This window comes from Apodemus sylvaticus, chromosome 7 (assembly GCF_947179515.1).
Source record: "Apodemus sylvaticus chromosome 7, mApoSyl1.1, whole genome shotgun sequence".
In the NCBI taxonomy this organism is placed as follows: domain Eukaryota; kingdom Metazoa; phylum Chordata; class Mammalia; order Rodentia; family Muridae; genus Apodemus; species Apodemus sylvaticus.
Genome location: NC_067478.1, coordinates 66,249,678 through 66,268,105, shown reverse-complemented (window position 1 = coordinate 66,268,105; position 18,428 = coordinate 66,249,678). Strand labels below are relative to the sequence as shown.

Below are 18,428 nucleotides of genomic sequence, written 5' to 3'. Positions count from 1 at the left end.
GTTTACCTTTGATGCAATGAGACAAAATGTAAATGACAGGAAAGTCACAACATTTAGTGCTGAGCTTCCTGGCAGCCAAAGCCAAAAGAGAAGTAAAGAGGTGATCTGTGACTAAGGAGGTGAAAGAGGAGAGCTGAGTTCAGAGGCAGGTACAGCCTGTGACTGGAGAGCAGGGCCTTTAGTGCAAGCGGCAGGCCGGGAGCATGCGCTCTTTGCAGGCCCTCTAGCCACGTCCTTCTCTGGACGGCTGTTCCCACAGGCTGTGACTGGCCTGGTGCCCCATTCCCATATCTCTGCGCCAGTCCTGAGGCTCAGCTTGACCCCACACACACACCCTCCATCTTGCCTGCCTGATAGCCAGCGGCCTCTTCCCACAGGGAGTACTGCCAACAGGTGCTGAGGAGACCGGCACAGGACTGCTCCAGTTACACCCTGTCCTTCGACACCACTGTCTTCATCATAGAGAGCACGCGTCGCCGGGTGGCAGTAGAGGCCACGCTGGAGAACAGAGGAGAGAACGCGTACAGCGCGGTCCTCAACATCTCACAGTCAGAGAACCTGCAGTTTGCCAGCCTGATCCAGAAGGTAGGACCCCAGCGGCTCGCCCAGCTGACCAAGGCCAAGGGCAGAGGCGTAAAGGAGATACTGACAGAGTACCCTGCCCCTCCTCGGGGGGCTCTCGCTGGGTCCTCTACACATAGGTAGCTTTGAGAGCTTCCTTTAGCCTTCACTATGAGCCCAAGCTGACAATCATGGTTATCAGGGAGTCTGCGTCTTTTGAGAGTAGGAGAGGAATGTCTGAAGTGGCCACCCTGGCCCTATTTGTAACCATGTGCACATGTGTTAACAGTGTGTTCATACCCATCCATGAGGATCAGACTCCTACCTGTTTGTCTATAAATCTCAGATACCTTCTTGTCACATTCAAGCCCCCCCCCCCCCCCCCGCCGCTACTTTTTCTCTTACCCTGATGCCTCCCTGTCACCACTGGCTCCCAGTAAGTCCTGTTCATTCACACTTGGGTCCTTAGCTTAGCTCTGAGGGCCTGCCTGGGATTCCCTCTGCCTGTGCTGCTCCCTCACAATCCCCTGCTTCATGCTGACACTAAAGACATGTTCAACACAGAAGGCTTGGGGCGGGGGGGGGGGGGGGGCCGGAGGAGGTAGTGTGGTCAGGGAGGGAGTTATCCCCATTGTATTAAGGAAGACGGAGGCATAGAGTGGGCAGAGGATCACATGGCTAGTTAGTGAGGGTGAATTCCCTATTAGCCACCACTCCCGGCTGTGCTTCATGACAGAGCTCTGTCCTATATCAGCTCTTTGCACATCTTTTCCCCACCCCTGAGGGGTCCTCCCATCCCATACTGCTCCCTGGCACCTGGGTATGTTCTCTGAGGACGCCATCACTGCCTATTGAAACTAGGGACTGGGTGGATGGTTTCAACAGCGAAGGCTCACACTGCAAGCATGAGGACCAGAGTTCCATCCCCACAGCTCACTGTTCAAGCCAGGCAGGTGTAGCTCCAACCCTGGGCAGGTGGGATCCGGAGGATGTCTGGGCCAAATTAGCTCCATGCCAATGAGAAGACCCGCCTGAAGAGACAAGGTAGCTCCTGCGATCAGACATGCAAAGCTGCCCTCTGGCTTCCACGAGCGCGTGCACACACCTCCATCTGCCCTGCACACACTCACATATACACACAAAGAAAACCCCAAACTTCCTGGGGACATGTGCCCTGTCTCAAACACATCTAACCCAACATTCTTCTGAGTTGGACCAAAAAAAAAAAAAATGCACAGAAGGAGCATCCTTCAAGGTGTGTCCCCGGAGTGAAGCAGGGCACTGCTGTCAAGTGCAGGTGTCAGGGACACCCAGGATCCCTCAGACATGGGTCCTGTCATCTTGGGTCTCAGGATCCATGTGGAGTACAGAGCACAGGTTTGGGGGGACCTTCTGCCCTCTCCTCCTCCTCCTCCTCCAGAAATGCTACCTAGTACTACACTTAGAGAAGAAGCCATGTAAACATCTCCCTGCCCCTGCACTTCTGAGCAGCTTCGTAACTAAGAAGGGAAAGCAGATGGACAGATGTGGTCCTGCAGCGTGAGAGAGCACCTATCTGTGTCCTTCCGTCCCCCTCAATGGGCCTGAGGCAGGCCTCAGGATGCCCCTCCATGAGGGCCTGTTGGTAACCAGGACCAACCCCTCGGTCAGACTCTGGCCTAAGAAAACGACACTCCTGTCCACTGCCAGAGTAGTCATTTGGTGGCCCTCTAACCCCAGGCATGGGCAGAGAGAGACAAGCCAAGGGATCCCTAGGGTTTGCTGGCTAGCTAGACTTGGTGAATTCCAGGCCAGCGGAACTGTCTCAAAAGAGCAAAGTATTGCTCATTAGTGTGCATGTGCACACAACACACAAACACACACACACACATACACACACACACACACACACACACACACACACACACACACGTATACAAAGTGGGTGATATGTTCTGTGAAGCTCTAGGTCCCCCTACAGAAGATAGAGAGCTAGGCTGGTAGTCATTGCCTTCCTCACACATGACAAATGTCCCATCTAGCAAGAGGACTCTGGGACAGGAACCCCTTCTTGGCCGGGTAGGAATACATGTTAGCCTGCTCAGACCATCTGAAAAGATGTAAGCCCGCAACTGGGCTGCTTGCATTAGGTCTCTGTTGATGTGGTAAAGCACATGACCAAAAGCAACCTGGGAAGGAATGATTTACTTCACCCTGCACTTCCAAGTAGCAGACCATCGCTGAGGGAATTCAAAGCAGGCACTCAAGAAGGGTAGGAAGATAGAGGCAGGAGCTGATACCACAGCCATGGAGGAACTCGGCCTACTGACTTTTTCTCCATGGTTTTTTTCAGTCTTATTTTTTTTTAGCACCAAGGACCACCATCCCAGGAGTGGCAGTGCCCACCATTGGCTGGGCACACCCACATCAATCATCTGTTAAGAAAAGACACATACACTTGCCTATAGGCCAATCTGATGGATGCATTTTCTCAATAGAAGAGCCTTTCTTCCCAAAAATGACTCTAGCTGGTGTCACCAACTAGCCAGCACACCAGTCCAGGCAGTGCCATAGAGACCAGGTTGCACACAACACACACTCATACTCACTTGTGAGTGTGGTAGGTGTGGATGAGAGCCTGAATCTGACTCTGAATCAAGCCCTGCTTTGGAGGGCTTCATCACAGAGCCACGGGGACGCCCACCCAATGGCAGTTTTCTGGGTTACAAAATAAGTAAATTACTTTTCTCTTTGCTGTGGTCCAGCCCTGGACAAAAGTCTGTGCTGGATTTAAAGGAGGAGGGGTTTACTTTGACTCACAATTTATTAGTACAGCCCATCAGGGCAGGATGACAGAGCAGCTAATTTGATCCTGTCCAAAAGGCAGTGGGGGAAATGAATAGTGGTGGTCAGCTTGTTTTCTTCTTTTTTATCCGGGACCCCAGAATATGGAGTTGTGTTACCATACAAGGTTGCTGGGGAGCAGGCAATAGAATTCTGTGGCTCCAGGATCTCTCTTCCAGAAAAAAAAAAAAAATCTGGCCAGAGAACCTCAGAACCTGAGAAGGCAGGGAGGTCATAGCCTGGAGTAGCCTCCAACCTTTAAATGGTCCAAGTGTCGATCCCAGCCGAGCCACTGTCCACAGCCTGAGTGTGAGGTCTAGACTTCAGAGTCCAGCTGCAGCTAGCCGATTCCCCAGCCGCAAGGGGACAATCAGCATATACACCTGAGCACTTGTCTATCAACCTGGCCATTGAGCAAGACCCTCCCCTGTATCATTGCAAGCCTTTAGTCTGAACCAACTATACCTGTCGCCAGCCTAAGGGGCCTTCTGTGGCTCAGGTAGCTGGAAAGTGGCATTTCGGGTGTCTAGTTCCCACGGTCGGTGATGGGGTGTCCCTGGGATGGGGTGGGGGGCTGGCTGTGGTGAGCACGCAGACCAAGGTCTGGAGCCTGCCTGATCACTGCCTTGCCCGTCCCAGGATGACTCAGACAACAGCATCGAGTGTGTGAATGAGGAGAGGCGGCTTCACAAGCGAGTCTGCAACGTCAGCTACCCCTTCTTCAGAGCCAAGGCCAAGGTGGGGGCTGAGGGGCCCAGCAGGGAGGGACAGAAACTGGGGCCCAGAGAGCGGGCAGCAAACAGAGGCCCGGAGAGCAGGAGGAGGGTTGGGGGAGGTTCTAAGCATAGTTTCTTTCTGGGGCTAGAGCTCAGTTGATAGAGCATGCATGAAGCCCTGGGTGGGCACACCTGTAACCCCAGTGCTCATGAGGTAGAGACAGAAGGTCACCAGTTAAAATCCATCTCCAACTACATGCCAAGTTTGAGGCCAGCCTGAGCTACATGACACTCTGTCTCAAAAAAAGGGGGGACAACATGGGGAACACCCTCACAGGGTGGCCCAAGTTCACTATTTTACAGCCCTGCACCTCCCACCCAGGCGTTCTCTGTGGGGTCCTGAGGTGGAAGCTAAAAGCGGGTCAGAACCAGCACACCTCAGGGCCCCAGTTCAGGCCCCCTTCTCCACAGGTGGCTTTCCGTCTGGATTTTGAGTTCAGTAAATTTGTGTTCCTGCACCATCTTCAGATCCAGCTGGGTGCCGGCAGGTGAGGCCTGCCCCTTCCCCACCCCCAGCAGCTCCCCCCTCACTCTGGGTGCCCCTGTGCCCACTGGATCCCACTGGCAAACCTGTTCCCTGACCCAGGTTGGCAGAGGGATGGGGGTGGGAGCTGCTTATCCCAAAGCTTAGCACAAGTAACAGTGGCTGTCCCCGAACCTGCAGGGAGGGCTTTAGGCAGCGGTCAGTCAGAAGGCCTTCGGGTCTATCAGTCAGTCCACACAGCAGCCCCTCACGGTGGCTTCCAACAACACAGCCCGGAAGCAACGGGAAGCTGGACACTTAACCCCTCCCCTTCTGTCCTGGTTAGCTCTCTCTGGGTTAGGCGCTTTTCTCATTGCTGTAACAAAATGCCTAACACAAGGAGCTAAAGGGCAGAGGGGTTTGTTGGGGTTCATAGTTTGAGGACACAGTCCACCATGGCAGGGGAGGTATGGTGGCTGTGCCCGAGGCAGCTCTTCATAGCGTCCAGGGAGCAGAGGTGAATCCTGGGCTCGGTGCATCTCCTTTGTGCTCCGTCGGGAAAGCCAGGACATGGTGTAGCCCACACTCAGGGTCCCACCTCCGTGAAGTCAGTCTAGACAGCCCGTCACAGCCGGACCGGAAGTGACTCTGGCTGACAGCCAGCACGAACCGTCACCCTCATCTTGGGCACAGCTCCATTTTTAAGAGGATTTTTCTTCCTCTCTGTGGGTCTGTAGATCCGTCCCTCGGACTTCTTAGAAGTTGCTTGCTCCCGATTGACCCGTATGGTTTCCTCCTTCACGGAATCATCTCTGTGTGAGGTAGAAGGAGGGAGAAAGGGAGGACAGGCTAGCTTCTGTCTGATCGGAAGCCTCAGAACGGCCCAAATCCTCCACTAAGTAGTTAACCTCCAAATGTCACTATCCTGGCCCTGAGTCACGGGTAGGCTGGGGATCCCCTGACACAAGCCTGTGCCAGCTCTACTTAAATCCCACATGCCCTCAGACACCTCACGTGACACACAGTTGAGTTTGCGAAGTGGCTTGGTGTGTTGGATCCTCCGAGGGCAGAATGCCCTCCTCTCACGGGAAGTGAACACACTTACTTACACAGTGGTGCCCATGGACATTTGTGGGCCATGGATGTCGGTCTGTTTCTGGGGACCCCCCCCCTTTTCAGCCTCACCCCCTAGCCTGGAGAGCAGAACTTAGTTTATGTACTTGCTGAAATCTTGGGGTCTTGCAGGGGCTGCACCCTGTGGGACCAGGAGTCAGTAAGCACCCCCACAGAGAACCCCACTGTCCCTCCCAGGGCAGAGTAGGTGACTTTCCTCGAGGCTCGTCATTCTCCCAGTCCCAAGTCCAACCTCATCTTCGGCTCCGCAGCTGGGGAGGCTCATCAAGATGGCGGCACAGCCAGGCGGTGGCCATCAACTACCCAAAGGCCTCCCTGGCGGCTTGGCTACAGAGAGGGCTGGCCCATTCCCACCTACTAGCCTGCCTTTCCCTGGTGGCCTGGTCACAGCCTAGCAGCAGTTTCTAGAATCCCCATGCCAGTGTCCTCTCTGATCCCACCCCCCCCCCCTTGTAGTGACAGTCATGAGCAGGACAGCACGGCAGATGACAACACGGCCCTCCTTCGCTTCCACCTCAAGTATGAAGCAGACATCCTCTTTACCAGGTGGGCTAGCTGCGCCTCTCCAGGAGGGAGGCGGGGAGGGATGGAGGGATGGGTCTAGGGAAGCAGAGGCTAGCAGGAAGGTGCTCAAGAGGAGAGGGCCCCAGCACACGAAGCTGGGAAAGGAGTGAAAAACAGAACTCTTCAAAGTCAACGCCTAAAATTACTGCAGGCTAGAGTGGTTAAGAGCACATGCTGAACTTCCAGAGGACCAGGGTTCATTTCCCAGCACCCACCTCAGATGGCTCCCAACCACCGGTAACTCTGGTCCCAGGGCATCTGACACCTTCTTTTGAATTCTACAGGAACTGTGTTCACATACATGCACACAGACATATATGTACACGTAAGTCAGGATAATGCAAATCCTTTTTTAAGTCAATCTGGGTAGGGCCAGTGAAATGGCTCCAGCAGCCTGAACCCAATTCCTAGAAGCAGAGACAGGAGAATCATCTAGAAACCCATGGGCTAGCTAGCCTTGAGTATACAGAACAGCAGAGGAAACAAGAAAGACCCTGCTTCCAAATAAGGTGGAAGGCCAGACCTAACTCACACACACACACAGAGAGAGACACACACACACACACACACACACCAGTCTGGGGATGCAGTAGGGTGCTGGCCAAGTGTGTATAATACTCACTCCATCCCCAGTACCATATAAACCAGACACACCCATAATCCCAGCACTCAGATCCCAGCATACTAGAGGTGGAGGCAGGAGGATCAGAACGTCAGGGTATCTTTTGCTACATAAACAGCCAGCCTATGCTGCATGAAACTCTGTCTCCAAATTAAAAAAAAAAAAATGAATGAATGAATGAATGAATGGGAAAGGAAAGAAGGGAGGGAGGAAGGGAGGAAGGAAAGAAGGAAGGAAGCAAGGAAGCAAGGAAAGAAGGAAGGAAGGAAGGAAGGAAGGAAGGAAGGAAGAAAGGAAAGAAGGAAGGAAGGAAGGAAGGAAGGAAGGAAGGAAGGAAGGAAGGAAGGAAGGAAGGAAGGGAGGAAGGAAATGTCTTTAGATTATCACTGCACCAACAATTCCCAACATCACTTGTCACTGAGAAGGAACTCAAAGCCCAGGACACACCGTGCCTGATCTTCCAACCCTCTTAAAGGGCACTAGTCCCAGTCTGCTGAGGAAACCAGCTCTTATCCACTGGGAAGTCCCCAGCCACCAACAACAGAGAAAAGAATTATGGGGTGAAGGGTGCCCGGGAGGCTGCAAAGAAGCCCTGCTGTGGACAGAGACCGGGCCATGGGGCCCAGCCTAGGACTCTCAAACTGATACCCACCCACATGGCAGAAAGCAGTCTCTGCCCAGAGCATTCATTCCCACCAATCCTAGGAATCCTCCTAGGATTCCTACGACACAAGGGCCCAGGAAGCAGGCTCAGGTCTGTCTCTGTCCAGCTCCGGGATCATCTGGTCAGCACTGACTCCGCCCACCCATGGTTTTTCTTTGGTCTCTGTAGAAGCAGCAGCCTGAGCCACTTCGAGGTCAAGGCCAACAGCTCGCTGGAGAGCTATGATGGCATCGGGCCTCCGTTCAACTGTGTTTTCAAGGTAAGGCTAGAGAGCACCTCAGAAATAAGTGATAGGGCAGAGTGGAGAACCCCGCGCCCCAGCTGGAGGGCAAGAGCTAGCCTCGGCTCTGTCGCCAGCTCACCATACAGCTTGTAGAAAACTACTCTCCTTTCTCTGGGTTTCACACATCCAGGCTGGACTGGGGGCAGTTATTAGCACGTACCAAAATGTCAGGTGGTGGTGGCACAGGCCTTTAATCTGGGCATTGACACTCAGGAGGCAGAAAGAGGTGGATCTCTGAGTTTGATGCCAGCCTGGTCCACAGATGAAGGACTGGGGCAGCCATGGCTATGGAGCGAGTTTCCAGGACAAAGAAACCCTGTCTTGGAAAAACAATAATAAACCAACAACAAAAGAACAGTAGTGTGAGCACATCAAAGTTTACTTTCCTCTCAGAGTTGATGGCTCTATGGAGTCATCCAGGAATCTCACTGCATCCCAGCCAGGAGATGCTCAACTTCATCTCTTAGCCCAAGATGGTTGCAGTGTCACCCACCCTACCTTCAGCCCAGGTGCAAGAAATCAGAGAGGAAGAAGTGTGTCCCTTCCTGTTAAGAGCTCTCCTGGGCATCCCACATCTGCAGCTACCTCTAACATCTGTACCATGGTGTTCAGCTGGGAGGGGAACTGGGAGGGGTGGCTTTGATCTTGCTTCTGCCACTTAAGGAAAGAGAATGCCAGTTAGGAAGCAGCTGAGCAGCCTCTGCCACGGATGGATGTCATCCTCTCTGGTGTCTGGGGGGGGTTGGTAGCTAAAAGCAGGGCAGCACCCCAAGCCCCGTATGACTTGTCTTACTCCAGGCCACACGGCTCATTCAGCGAAGCCCAGGGTCACATACCAGCCACAGTCCATCTTTTTCGTTTGTTTGTTTTTTGAGACAGGGTTTTTCTATATAGCTCTGGCTGTTCTGGAACTCCAGGACCAGGCTGGCCTCAAACTCAGAAATCTGCCTGCCTCTGCCTCCTAAGGTCCCTCTTTTGATCCTGCTGAGGCCTGTCCTCGGGGCTGGCAGGTTCCTGCAGGCTCACCGTCCCTACCCCTCCTGCTGCAGGTGCAGAACCTGGGCTTTTTCCCCATCCACGGGGTGATGATGAAGATCACTGTGCCCATCGCCACCAGGGGTGGCAACCGCCTGCTGATGTTGAGGGACTTCTTCACTGACCAGGTAGCTCTGTTCCCTAGGGACCAACTTGGGGAAGGGCAGAAGGAAACAGACACACCCCTAAGCAGCTCTCCCCCGTTTGGGTGCCGACCTGTCTGGGTGGAGGAAGAAAAGAGGAGCTGGGAGTGGGAGGAGGTTCAGAATGATGCCTATGCGTGTGCCTCCCATGCAGGTCAACACATCCTGTAACATCTGGGGCAACAGCACAGAGTACCGGAGCACCCCAACTGAGGAAGACCTGAGCCTTGCCCCACAGAGGGTGAGTGTCTCTAAGCCAAGAGCCAAGGGGTGTGGTTACAGTGCCTCCACATTCCAGGGGCTTCTCTCTCTCTCTCTCTCTCTCTCTGTGTGTGTGTGTGTGTGTGTGTGTATGTGTGTATCTCTGTGTCTCTGTCTCTCTATCTCTCTGTCTTTGTGGCTCTCACCACACACACATACTTTTTTTTATTTTTTTTTTTTTTATTTTCTTTTGAGACAGGGTTTCTCTGTGTAGCCCTGGCTGTCCTGGAACTCACTCTGTAGACCAGGCTGGCCTCGAACTCAGAAATCCAGTTGCCTCTGCCTCCCAAGTGCTGGGATTAAAGGCATGCACCACCACCGCTCAGCTCACATATACATTTTTAAAATGTAACTTAAAAATAGTTTATTGATCTGGAGTTGGAAAGAGGGGCTAACGGGAGTCTTAAGAGGGCAAGAGAGGGGGCTGGAGAGATGACTCATTGGTTAAAAGCACTGACTGCTCTTCCAGAGGTCCTGAGTTCAATTCCCAGCAACCACATGGTGGCTCACAACCATCTGTAATGGGAGCTGACACCCGCTTCTGGCGTGTAACTGAAGACAGTTATAATTATACTCATAGACATAAAATAAATAAATCTTTAAAAAAGAACGAAAAAGAGGGCAGGAAAGGGTAGTGAATATGACCCAAATATAATAAACACATGCATGCGCAGATCACAGTAAAACCCAATGTGATACATAGATAATATATGCTAGTAAAAAACGTTTTTTGAGACAGGGTCTCACTGTGTAGCTCAAGCTGTCCTGGAACTCACTCTGTAGACCAGGCTGCCCTCAAACTCACAGAGATCTGCCTGCCTCTGCCTCCCAAGTGCTGGGATTAATGGTGTGCACCACCACTACCCAGTATAAAAAACATTTTAAAAAATTAATTTATGAAGCTGAATGTGATACGTGGAGTCCTGGGTTCGATCCCTAACACCACATAGACAGGATGTACTAGGTAGCCTCAGCCAGGAGGACCAGCTGGACAAAAATAGGCACATCCTGGGGAGGGGGGGGGAGGGGGAGGGGGAGGGAGGGGGAGGGAGGGAAAAAGAAACTGAATTCCTGTCTGTGCTCAGCAGCTTCCTGCAGTGAGTTAGCTCTCATTTCTCCAACCAAATTTCCTACATGAAGCACTGAAATTTTTTCATATGCATTTCTCTGTGTGTGTGTGTGTGTGTGTGTGTGCATGCGCACAGGTGCTATAGCAGCCATGCAGAGGTCAGAGATCAACTTGCAGGAGTCACTTCTCCCTCCATCATATGGGCTCCCAGGGTTCAAACTCAGGTCATCAGACTTGGTGCCATTCTGGCTACAAGTACCTCTGCCCACTGAGCAATCCTGCCAGCCCCACACAGCATTTTGAAGCCTGCTGCACTTCATGATTTGGGTAGAGCTGGGAGCGTGCAAGACTACCTCAAAAATAACTTTACTCTAGTGACGTTCAGCTGCTCCAAGATGAAGATGCATGCATTGTCCACCCGTCTCTGCCACTCTTTCCAAGCAATCCGTACAAATGGCTTTTCTTGTCATGCTCTGGCCACCAGGGCAGTAGAAACAGAACTGATGGCAGGGGGCTCAGCGTTGTCCTGATCCTGAACATGACGCTTGCTCTGGGCATGTGCATGTGCGTGTGCGTGCGCATGATTGATGATTGACTGAGACCCTCTCTGGAAGTTTGATTGCCTGCCATACTAGTGTCTATCTATTGTGACTTACTGCACTGTCACATATTTATCTCTCAGCTTGTTTACATGGTGGCTTCCAAATCCTCAGTGTTGAACGGAGGTTCTGCTCCTGGGACACTGGTCGTTACGCACAACTTCCAATCTGCCCTCCTTGCTTGGTCTTCCCGGTGTCCCTTGTGTCCCCACACACCTCTATCCTTGTCCCTGCCATCTGCTTTCCTTTCCCAGATGGTCCAGCCTCAGGCCTGTCCAGTGGTCCGAGCTCCCGCTCACATTCCAGGCCACAGGCCCCGCCCTCCACCCCATGCTCACCCACACACACACACACAACTCTCTTCCAGAATCACAGCAACTCCGACGTGGTCTCCATCATCTGCAACCTGAGGCTCGCCCCCAACCAGGAGACCAGCTTCTACCTGGTGGGGGACCTGTGGCTGAGGTCCCTGAAAGCAGTAAGTTAGACCCTCCAGCAGGACTGGAAGGGAGGGAGGAGGTGGCTGTGGGGGCGTTTCCCACCTGGGGCTGCCTGAGAGGGAACAGGGGCTCCCAGAGCTGCCTCTGAAGAAAGCCCTGGTTGTACAGCTCAAGTACAGGTCTGTGAAGATCACAATCAACGCCGCCTTGCAGAGGCAGTTCCACAGCCCCTTCATTTTCCGGGAGGAGGACCCCAGCCGCCAGGTGAGCTCCAGGGGGTCCTCCCTCTGAGAAGAGGGGAAAGCCAAGGCAGGGGCTGGGAGATAGTAGTTGATGTGCAAGCATGAGGACCTGAACTCCATGCTCAAAACCCAGGGGCGGGTATAACAGGTGAGACTGAAATCCCAGCATTCGGGAGGTGAAGACAGCTCCTTGGGCTTGTTCACTAGCTAGCCTCGCTCCAGGTCAGTGAAAGACTCTCTCTCAAAAAAACAAAAACACTTGTACAAACACACACACACACACACACACACACACACACAGCAGACTGGCAAGAGACCAGACTCAGGAATGGTAAGGTGCCTCTGTACCAGGCTCTGTGCTTTGGGGAAGGATGAAGGGACACCTGTATGTTTCACAGAGATTCACACAGAGTCTCCTGAGACCAGACACCCACACCCATGTACCTAAGGGTGGCTCCCTGATTGGCTGCCCCACAGTGAAGTTGTCTTGGCCTTGCTGGTGGAGCCTAGACTAGCATCCCCTCCCCCCTTGTCTGGAGACTCAACTCTAAAGAAGTGCAGGCAGCAGTGGGTGTGGTAGGGGTGGGGCAAGGTTTAGAGGCCTCAGTGCTAGACTTGTTTTTTATCTACACAAAGCCACATAGGCCCAGATTACCTTGACTTTAAGGTAGAGGAAAAGAGGTGAGGCTTTGGGAGATAGCTACTGTCCTAAACAAATCTTAAGGGGAAAATCAGGTCTTGTGTAACCGGGCAGCTGAGTGTAGGACTTTGCTGCCCCCAACTGTCCATATCTCGGAAGTGCTGCGCACTTCTACAGAACCTCACCTACACGTCTCAGAAGATGCTAGTTAGTAGCAAACAAGCAAACTTAAAGGGGAAGGAATAACAGGCAGTGGTGGCGCATGCCTTTAATCCCAGCACTTGGGAGGCAGAGGCAGGCAGATTTCTGAGTTCGAGGATAGTCTGGTCTACAGAGTGAGTTCCAGGACAGCCAAGGCTATACAGAGTTACCCTGTCTCGGAATAAACAAATAAACAAATAAATAAATAAATAAATAAATAATAAAGGGGAAGGGGGAAACCCGGTTTCAGTAATTGCACCCTTCCAGGCCAACAGGGGTCAAGTCCCAGAAGCTGTACTCAGGGATTCTCTCCTAAGAACTGTGGTAACTGAGGGTTAGCCCCACACCCTGGGAGCCCAGCCTAAGCCTTCACTGTCCTGACACCTCTGCCCCTGTGAGGGAGAGAGCAATAGCCACGTCCTTTCAACCATGTGTTTTTCATTCTGCGTGTGATGGGGGCCACCCCCTCCCCCAGCCTGGGCGGCAGATTCAGAGGTGGTTTAAGCACAGAAGTAGCCAAGCATGGGTGCCGTCAGGAAGCATGGCCGTGCCGAGGGAAGCAGATGGACACAGTGTCCAGGGAACAGTTTCTGGAGATGGTCCTGTGCAGTAATTCTTCAAAGATGTGTCAAGTTTCAGGAAGCCCCTCCCCCATTAACCATCCCTCTTCACCTGCCTGTGTGTGCACATGAGTATTTCTGTTTTGTTTAGTTTTCTGGTTTTTGAGACAGGGTTTCTCTGTGTAGCCCTGGCTGTCCTGGAACTCTGTAGACCAGGCTGGTCTCAAACTCAAAGGTCGTCCTGCCTCTGCCTCCTGAGTGCTGGGATTAAGGGCGTGCACCATCACCACCACCTGGTTCTTTTGGGTGAACTTTCTTCCTAGCCCAAGAGGCTCTCAAAAAAAAAAAAATCCTACTGTACTGAGTGTGTCACCCACAGTCAGTTGGTTACCTAGTGTCGAGCATGGCTAGGTCCATGGGCAAGGAAGGCAGCACAAAGGCCCACCCAGCCTTTGGGGATGAAGCAAAAACATGGAAGGGGTTGAGCCCTGTGCCCATGCATCAGGTCCGCCTCACACCTCTAAGGCCCGTCCCTTGCCTCTGTCTAAAGGGAAAGCGGAGGTTGTATGAGGCGAGGCCTGAGTAGTGATTTGTCTCTGGGTTGCATAGGGAGTGAACAGTCCACCATCCAGCTAGCTGCTGAGGACAGGGCAGGGGGCAAAGCCGAGAGCCCCACTCTGCTTAGGCTACCCTTGGCAGTGGTCTCTTTTGTTTTCTGGCTTCTTTCCCAGAAAAATTCCACACTCAAGAGTGAAATTCAGATTGAGTGAACACAGTTCACTCAATTGAGTTCTGTACAAGGAGCTTGGGGAGCATGTGTAGCTATCTGGGAGGGGAGTTGATCACTCAAGGGCAGAAAAAAACAGCACAGTGGTAGCACGGAAAATCACGAGGTGGAGGGCTGGGGCAGGGAGAGGGGCGGCGGATGAGGTCAGCATGGCGGGGCGAACCACTTCCCCCTAAATGCCACGTGAAGATGTGAGGTTCTGAGCAGGGCCGCTGTGTCATCCGAGGGAAAGTGTTCCTCATCCTGCAAGCTGAGGACAGGTGGCATGGGTGAGACTGAGGTAGGAAGGCTGATGCAGACTCCAGCAAAAGACAACAGGGCCAGAGCCAGGAGGCAGGAGGGCTGGCCACGTTTTAGGGGTTTCTGGGGTAGAATGAGACGGCTTGCTGATGGGCGCCATTGGGTGGGAAAGGATGACAAGCTGGCATGAAGAGTGTCGCCACTGAAGACGTGGTGGAGGTGAGGGGTCACAGTGGTGGACAGAACCCGTAGTGCAGAGGAAGCCAGAGTTGAGCGCACGGTCAGGAGCACGGTGAACACACCTGGCTGGGCACTGTCCCTAGCTCACTCGTGGCTCCCACAGCACCGAGGCCATCCTTTATTGGAAAAGAAAAGCCTGGAGAGGAATGGAAATAGCCCAGGCTGAGCTATGTGTGTTTTGTTTTTTGAAAAACATTTATTGTTTAAAAAGGTGTATGTTTGTGTGTGTGTGTGTGTGTGTGCACATGTGGGAAGGTGCTTGCAGAGGTTAGAAGAGGCATCAGATGCCCTGGACTTGAGGATACAAGAACTTGTGACCAACCCAATATGGGTTCTAGGCAGAATGCACACCATCTCTCCAGCCTCCGATCTCCTTTCCTTCCTTCCTCTCTCCCTCTCCTTCTCCTTTTCTCCCTCTCCCCTCTCCCCTCTCTCTCTGCCCCCTCTCTCCTCTCTCTCCCTCTCCCCCTCCCCTCTCTCTCTGCCCTCTCTCTGCCCCCTCCTCTCTTTCCCCCTTCTCCTCTCCTTCCTTCCTTCCTTCCTTCCTTCCTTCCTTCCTTTCTTTCTTCCTTCCTTCCTTCCTTTCTTTCTTTCTTTCTTTCTTTCTTTCTTTCTTTCTTTCTTTCTTTCTTTCTTTCATAGTCCTAGCTGTCTTGGAATTCACTATATTTTTTATTTCAGTTTTTTGTGTTTTGTTTTGTCTTTGAGTCAGGTTCCTTGTAGTCCTGGCTGTCTTGGAATTCACTTTGTAAATACCACACTGGCCTTGAGCCCACAGATCCATCTGCCTCTACCTCCCAAGTGCTGTGATTAAGGTCGTGTACCACTGTGGCCATTTTTTTTTCTTCACCCAAGTTTAAAAGCAAGTTGAGTGCTTGGCGTGCAGCTCCCTTGGGGGAGTGCTTGCCCGGCGTATGCAAACCCTTGGGTTCAGCCCCAGGACCACAGAAATCAAGAGTGGAGATGGCACACACTTGAGAAGTGAAGACACAAGGGTCGTGAGTTCAAGGTCCATGGCTAGGAAAATGTCTCAAGTGTTTGCCCTCTTCTGGTGTGTCTGAAGACAGTAACAGCTTCCCACATGCATAAAATAAATCTTTTTAAAAAATGTTTAAAAGGCAGTTTAACAATAACATAAAGAAAAGGGGTCCATGACTTCAAAAGGCACCTTCACAGACCAACATGGGGACATTTGGCAGAAATCAGGATCAGCCAGGAGGGCTGTCAAAGAGTAGCAGTCATGGAAAACCAGGAGGGGCAAACAGACAGAGAGCACAGAGAACACAGACTGTGGAGCCCACACCCCTGCTCACCTTCTTAGAGGTCAACTGGGCAGAACTAGCTGTTGTGAGACCTGGCCAGCTGGACCACCTGTCCCTCCCCACATCTCCCAAAGGAACAGATGCAGATCTACCCTGCAGATGTACCACCCTCTGCCCTGGGCTGCTGCCCAAGCCCTGCAGCTGTGACAGTATTGCCCCGGCCCCCTCCCCTTGCAGGTCACGTTTGAGATCTCCAAGCAAGAGGACTGGCAGGTCCCCATCTGGATCATCGTGGGCAGCACTCTGGGGGGCCTCTTGCTGCTTGCCCTGCTGGTCCTGGCACTGTGGAAGGTAAGGCTCCCGGAGTCAGGGACAGGAACAGGATCCCTGTCGACCTCAGAGTTCTAGGTCTTATGCTTATGTTCCATCCCCCTATCCTGGGAGCTGGCAGCGCCCAGACTCTGTTCCTATGACACCAAACCCCTTCCACAGCAGGCAAGGCTAGTCGTGCCACTCAAAACTATGGTTCCAAGCCTATAGGGTTCCTCTTACCAGAAAAAAAAAATGTCTAATCAATAAAACCACACAAAATCTCCTTCATCTCTGGCCCTCTGGCTAAGAACTTGGGGCTCAGTCTCTGTCTGCCACAGATAGTGAGGGAGGCCCAAAGAGGGATGTTACCCAGGACCGGGCGAGCCAGCTCGACTGCTTGTCTCCTGACCAGGGCCCCACGCATTTGGCTTCAGTCCACATACTGAGTTAGGGAGTAAGGGTATTCGGGGTGAGCTGGGGGTGTTTAGGGAAGCCCTCTTAGGAAGAAAATCTGAGAGGCTAACAGAGGAACACCAGATGGCACCAGCGTCGCCTAGCCTGCCTACCCCTGACACTTTCTGCTTTTCCCCCCTCACAGCTCGGTTTCTTTAAAAGTGCCAAGCGCAAGAGGGAGCCTGGGCTGGGCCCCATCCCCAAAGAGCTGAAGTGAGGATCCAGAGGAAGCTTCAAGTTGATGGGGGCCAGACCCCAGTCCAGGGGTGTGCAGGCCCAGGCCTGTGGCCTCAGACATGGAGCAAAGAGGGCACCCGTGGACTTACACTGAGCTCATCTCTGGAGCGATGCTAACTGATCCCTGTGGGATGGACCTCGAGCCCATGTTCGGAGTGACTTCTCTACTAGAGGCTAAGACGCCTCCAGTACAGATCCCTAAGGACTAAAAGGGACCCCTCCAAAACCCACCAAGGCTCTGTGGAGGGGATCTGCTGCCCCAAACGCTAAGGTGCTAGGGTTTTGTTATCTTGCCCACCTCTGAAGAAACTCCAGGGGAAGCTAGCAAATACAAGCCCACTGTGCACAGCGCCCTATCTGCACCTATAGTTTCAGGACTCCATGGCCTGGGAGCATAACCTCCCCACCTCTCACCCTTGCTCTCGGTTCCCAAGCCACTGCCAACCCTTCTACACAGATAGACCCCAAAGATCTCCACGAGTGAACCAGAGTTGTGTGGCTTGATATGCCAGCTGCAGGCCAGTGGTGGAAACACAGCCAGGGACTGTGCCAAGTGGACAGGTGGAAATCACGATGCTGGGTACCTCCCAAACATCAGAAAGCAGCTGAGCTCTCCAGCAGTAACCACCACCCACTCAATCCTGCTCTCCAGCCTCCCCCGCAGCTCCTCCCAGCAGCTTTGGTTGCTAGGCAACTCATGCTAGGGAGCCTGAGGATGATAAAAATCTGTGGCTCTCCATACCCACTTGTCTGACAACGGTAGCTTGTCCCTGGCAGATGCACTGTGGTAGGGAGCCTCTTGTTCTTGCATCAGCACCTACACACACACACACACACACACACACACACACACACACACACACGCACCTCCCAGCCACCAATGTGTGGGAGAAGGGCTCCTGTGGGGCGCTGTGGAGGGGCCTTCTTGGCATGCACTGAACAAAGCCCGTGCAAGGTCCCTCAGAACCTTAAACCTCAGAGGCAGATAGGCATCTCACCGGCCAGCTCTGGGAGAAGCCCCAAGGACAAGGGGCATGCCGGATGCCCAGCAGAGTAATTTATGCCTTAACCTTTTGTTGAGATGGAAATGGACACATCAATGTCCCCTGTCATCTGTTTCATCTGAACAATGTCACATGTTCCCCTGTGCAGTATTACCTTTACTGTCAGCAATATATTTAAGAAAATGTTCTAAAAGGTATTTAAAAACAAGCACCAACAGACATTCCACGCTGTGACAAAGCAAAGCTGCACTCTGTTTTAAAGAGGAGGGGGAGGAGGGTGTCTGCTTGTATCTAAACGTTGGGGATAGTTCTGCCCATTATACAGTCAGCCCTCTTCCAAGGTCTACCTGGCCTCTCTTGCTGTGACATCTGCATCTTGGTAGTGGGCACTGCTCACCCCACCATTGTCACCCACCCCATTTTTGGCCAGGGGCTCCCCCTACTCAGGTTCCCCCACCCTGCAGGCTGGGCCTTCAGTGTCGGCCGTCCCACATACAGACTGAGAGGCCCCGCTCGGACCAAAGCATCTCCACTCTACGCCTGTACCTGTTATTCATTTTCCACAACCCTAACAAAAATTTAGAAAGTATTTGGGGTTTTTTAATTTTTTTTATGAACGTGTGTGTGTGTGTGTGTGTGTGTGCGCGCGCGCATCTATGCAAGCACACATGTGGGCATGTGCACATAGGTGCCCAAGGTGACCAAAAGAGAGCGGTGCAACCATTTCCCACAGTAAAATCAAGATGCAAACCAGGAATTTCACCTCCCCAGCTTCAGAAGGGATAAACTGAAGGCCAAAGGTAAACCAAGTGA

General features: G+C 52.7%; 1 protein-coding gene across 1 annotated transcript in view; it reads left to right on the top strand.

Annotated features, from left to right (window-relative positions):
• The window catches only part of Itga11 (integrin subunit alpha 11), a 106,816-nt gene extending 88,612 nt beyond the window's left edge, over window positions 1–18,204 (top strand). The window contains exons 20-30 of the mRNA XM_052188094.1: window positions 378–585; window positions 4,024–4,122; window positions 4,572–4,648; window positions 6,214–6,303; window positions 7,776–7,866; window positions 8,940–9,053; window positions 9,223–9,309; window positions 11,365–11,475; window positions 11,606–11,701; window positions 15,847–15,960; window positions 16,520–18,204. Coding sequence (XP_052044054.1) covers window positions 378–585; window positions 4,024–4,122; window positions 4,572–4,648; window positions 6,214–6,303; window positions 7,776–7,866; window positions 8,940–9,053; window positions 9,223–9,309; window positions 11,365–11,475; window positions 11,606–11,701; window positions 15,847–15,960; window positions 16,520–16,591 — 1,159 coding nt within the window. The 3' untranslated portion in view covers window positions 16,592–18,204. The remainder of the gene's footprint in view (window positions 1–377; window positions 586–4,023; window positions 4,123–4,571; window positions 4,649–6,213; window positions 6,304–7,775; window positions 7,867–8,939; window positions 9,054–9,222; window positions 9,310–11,364; window positions 11,476–11,605; window positions 11,702–15,846; window positions 15,961–16,519) is intronic.
• The last annotated feature ends 224 nt before the right edge of the window (window positions 18,205–18,428 follow it).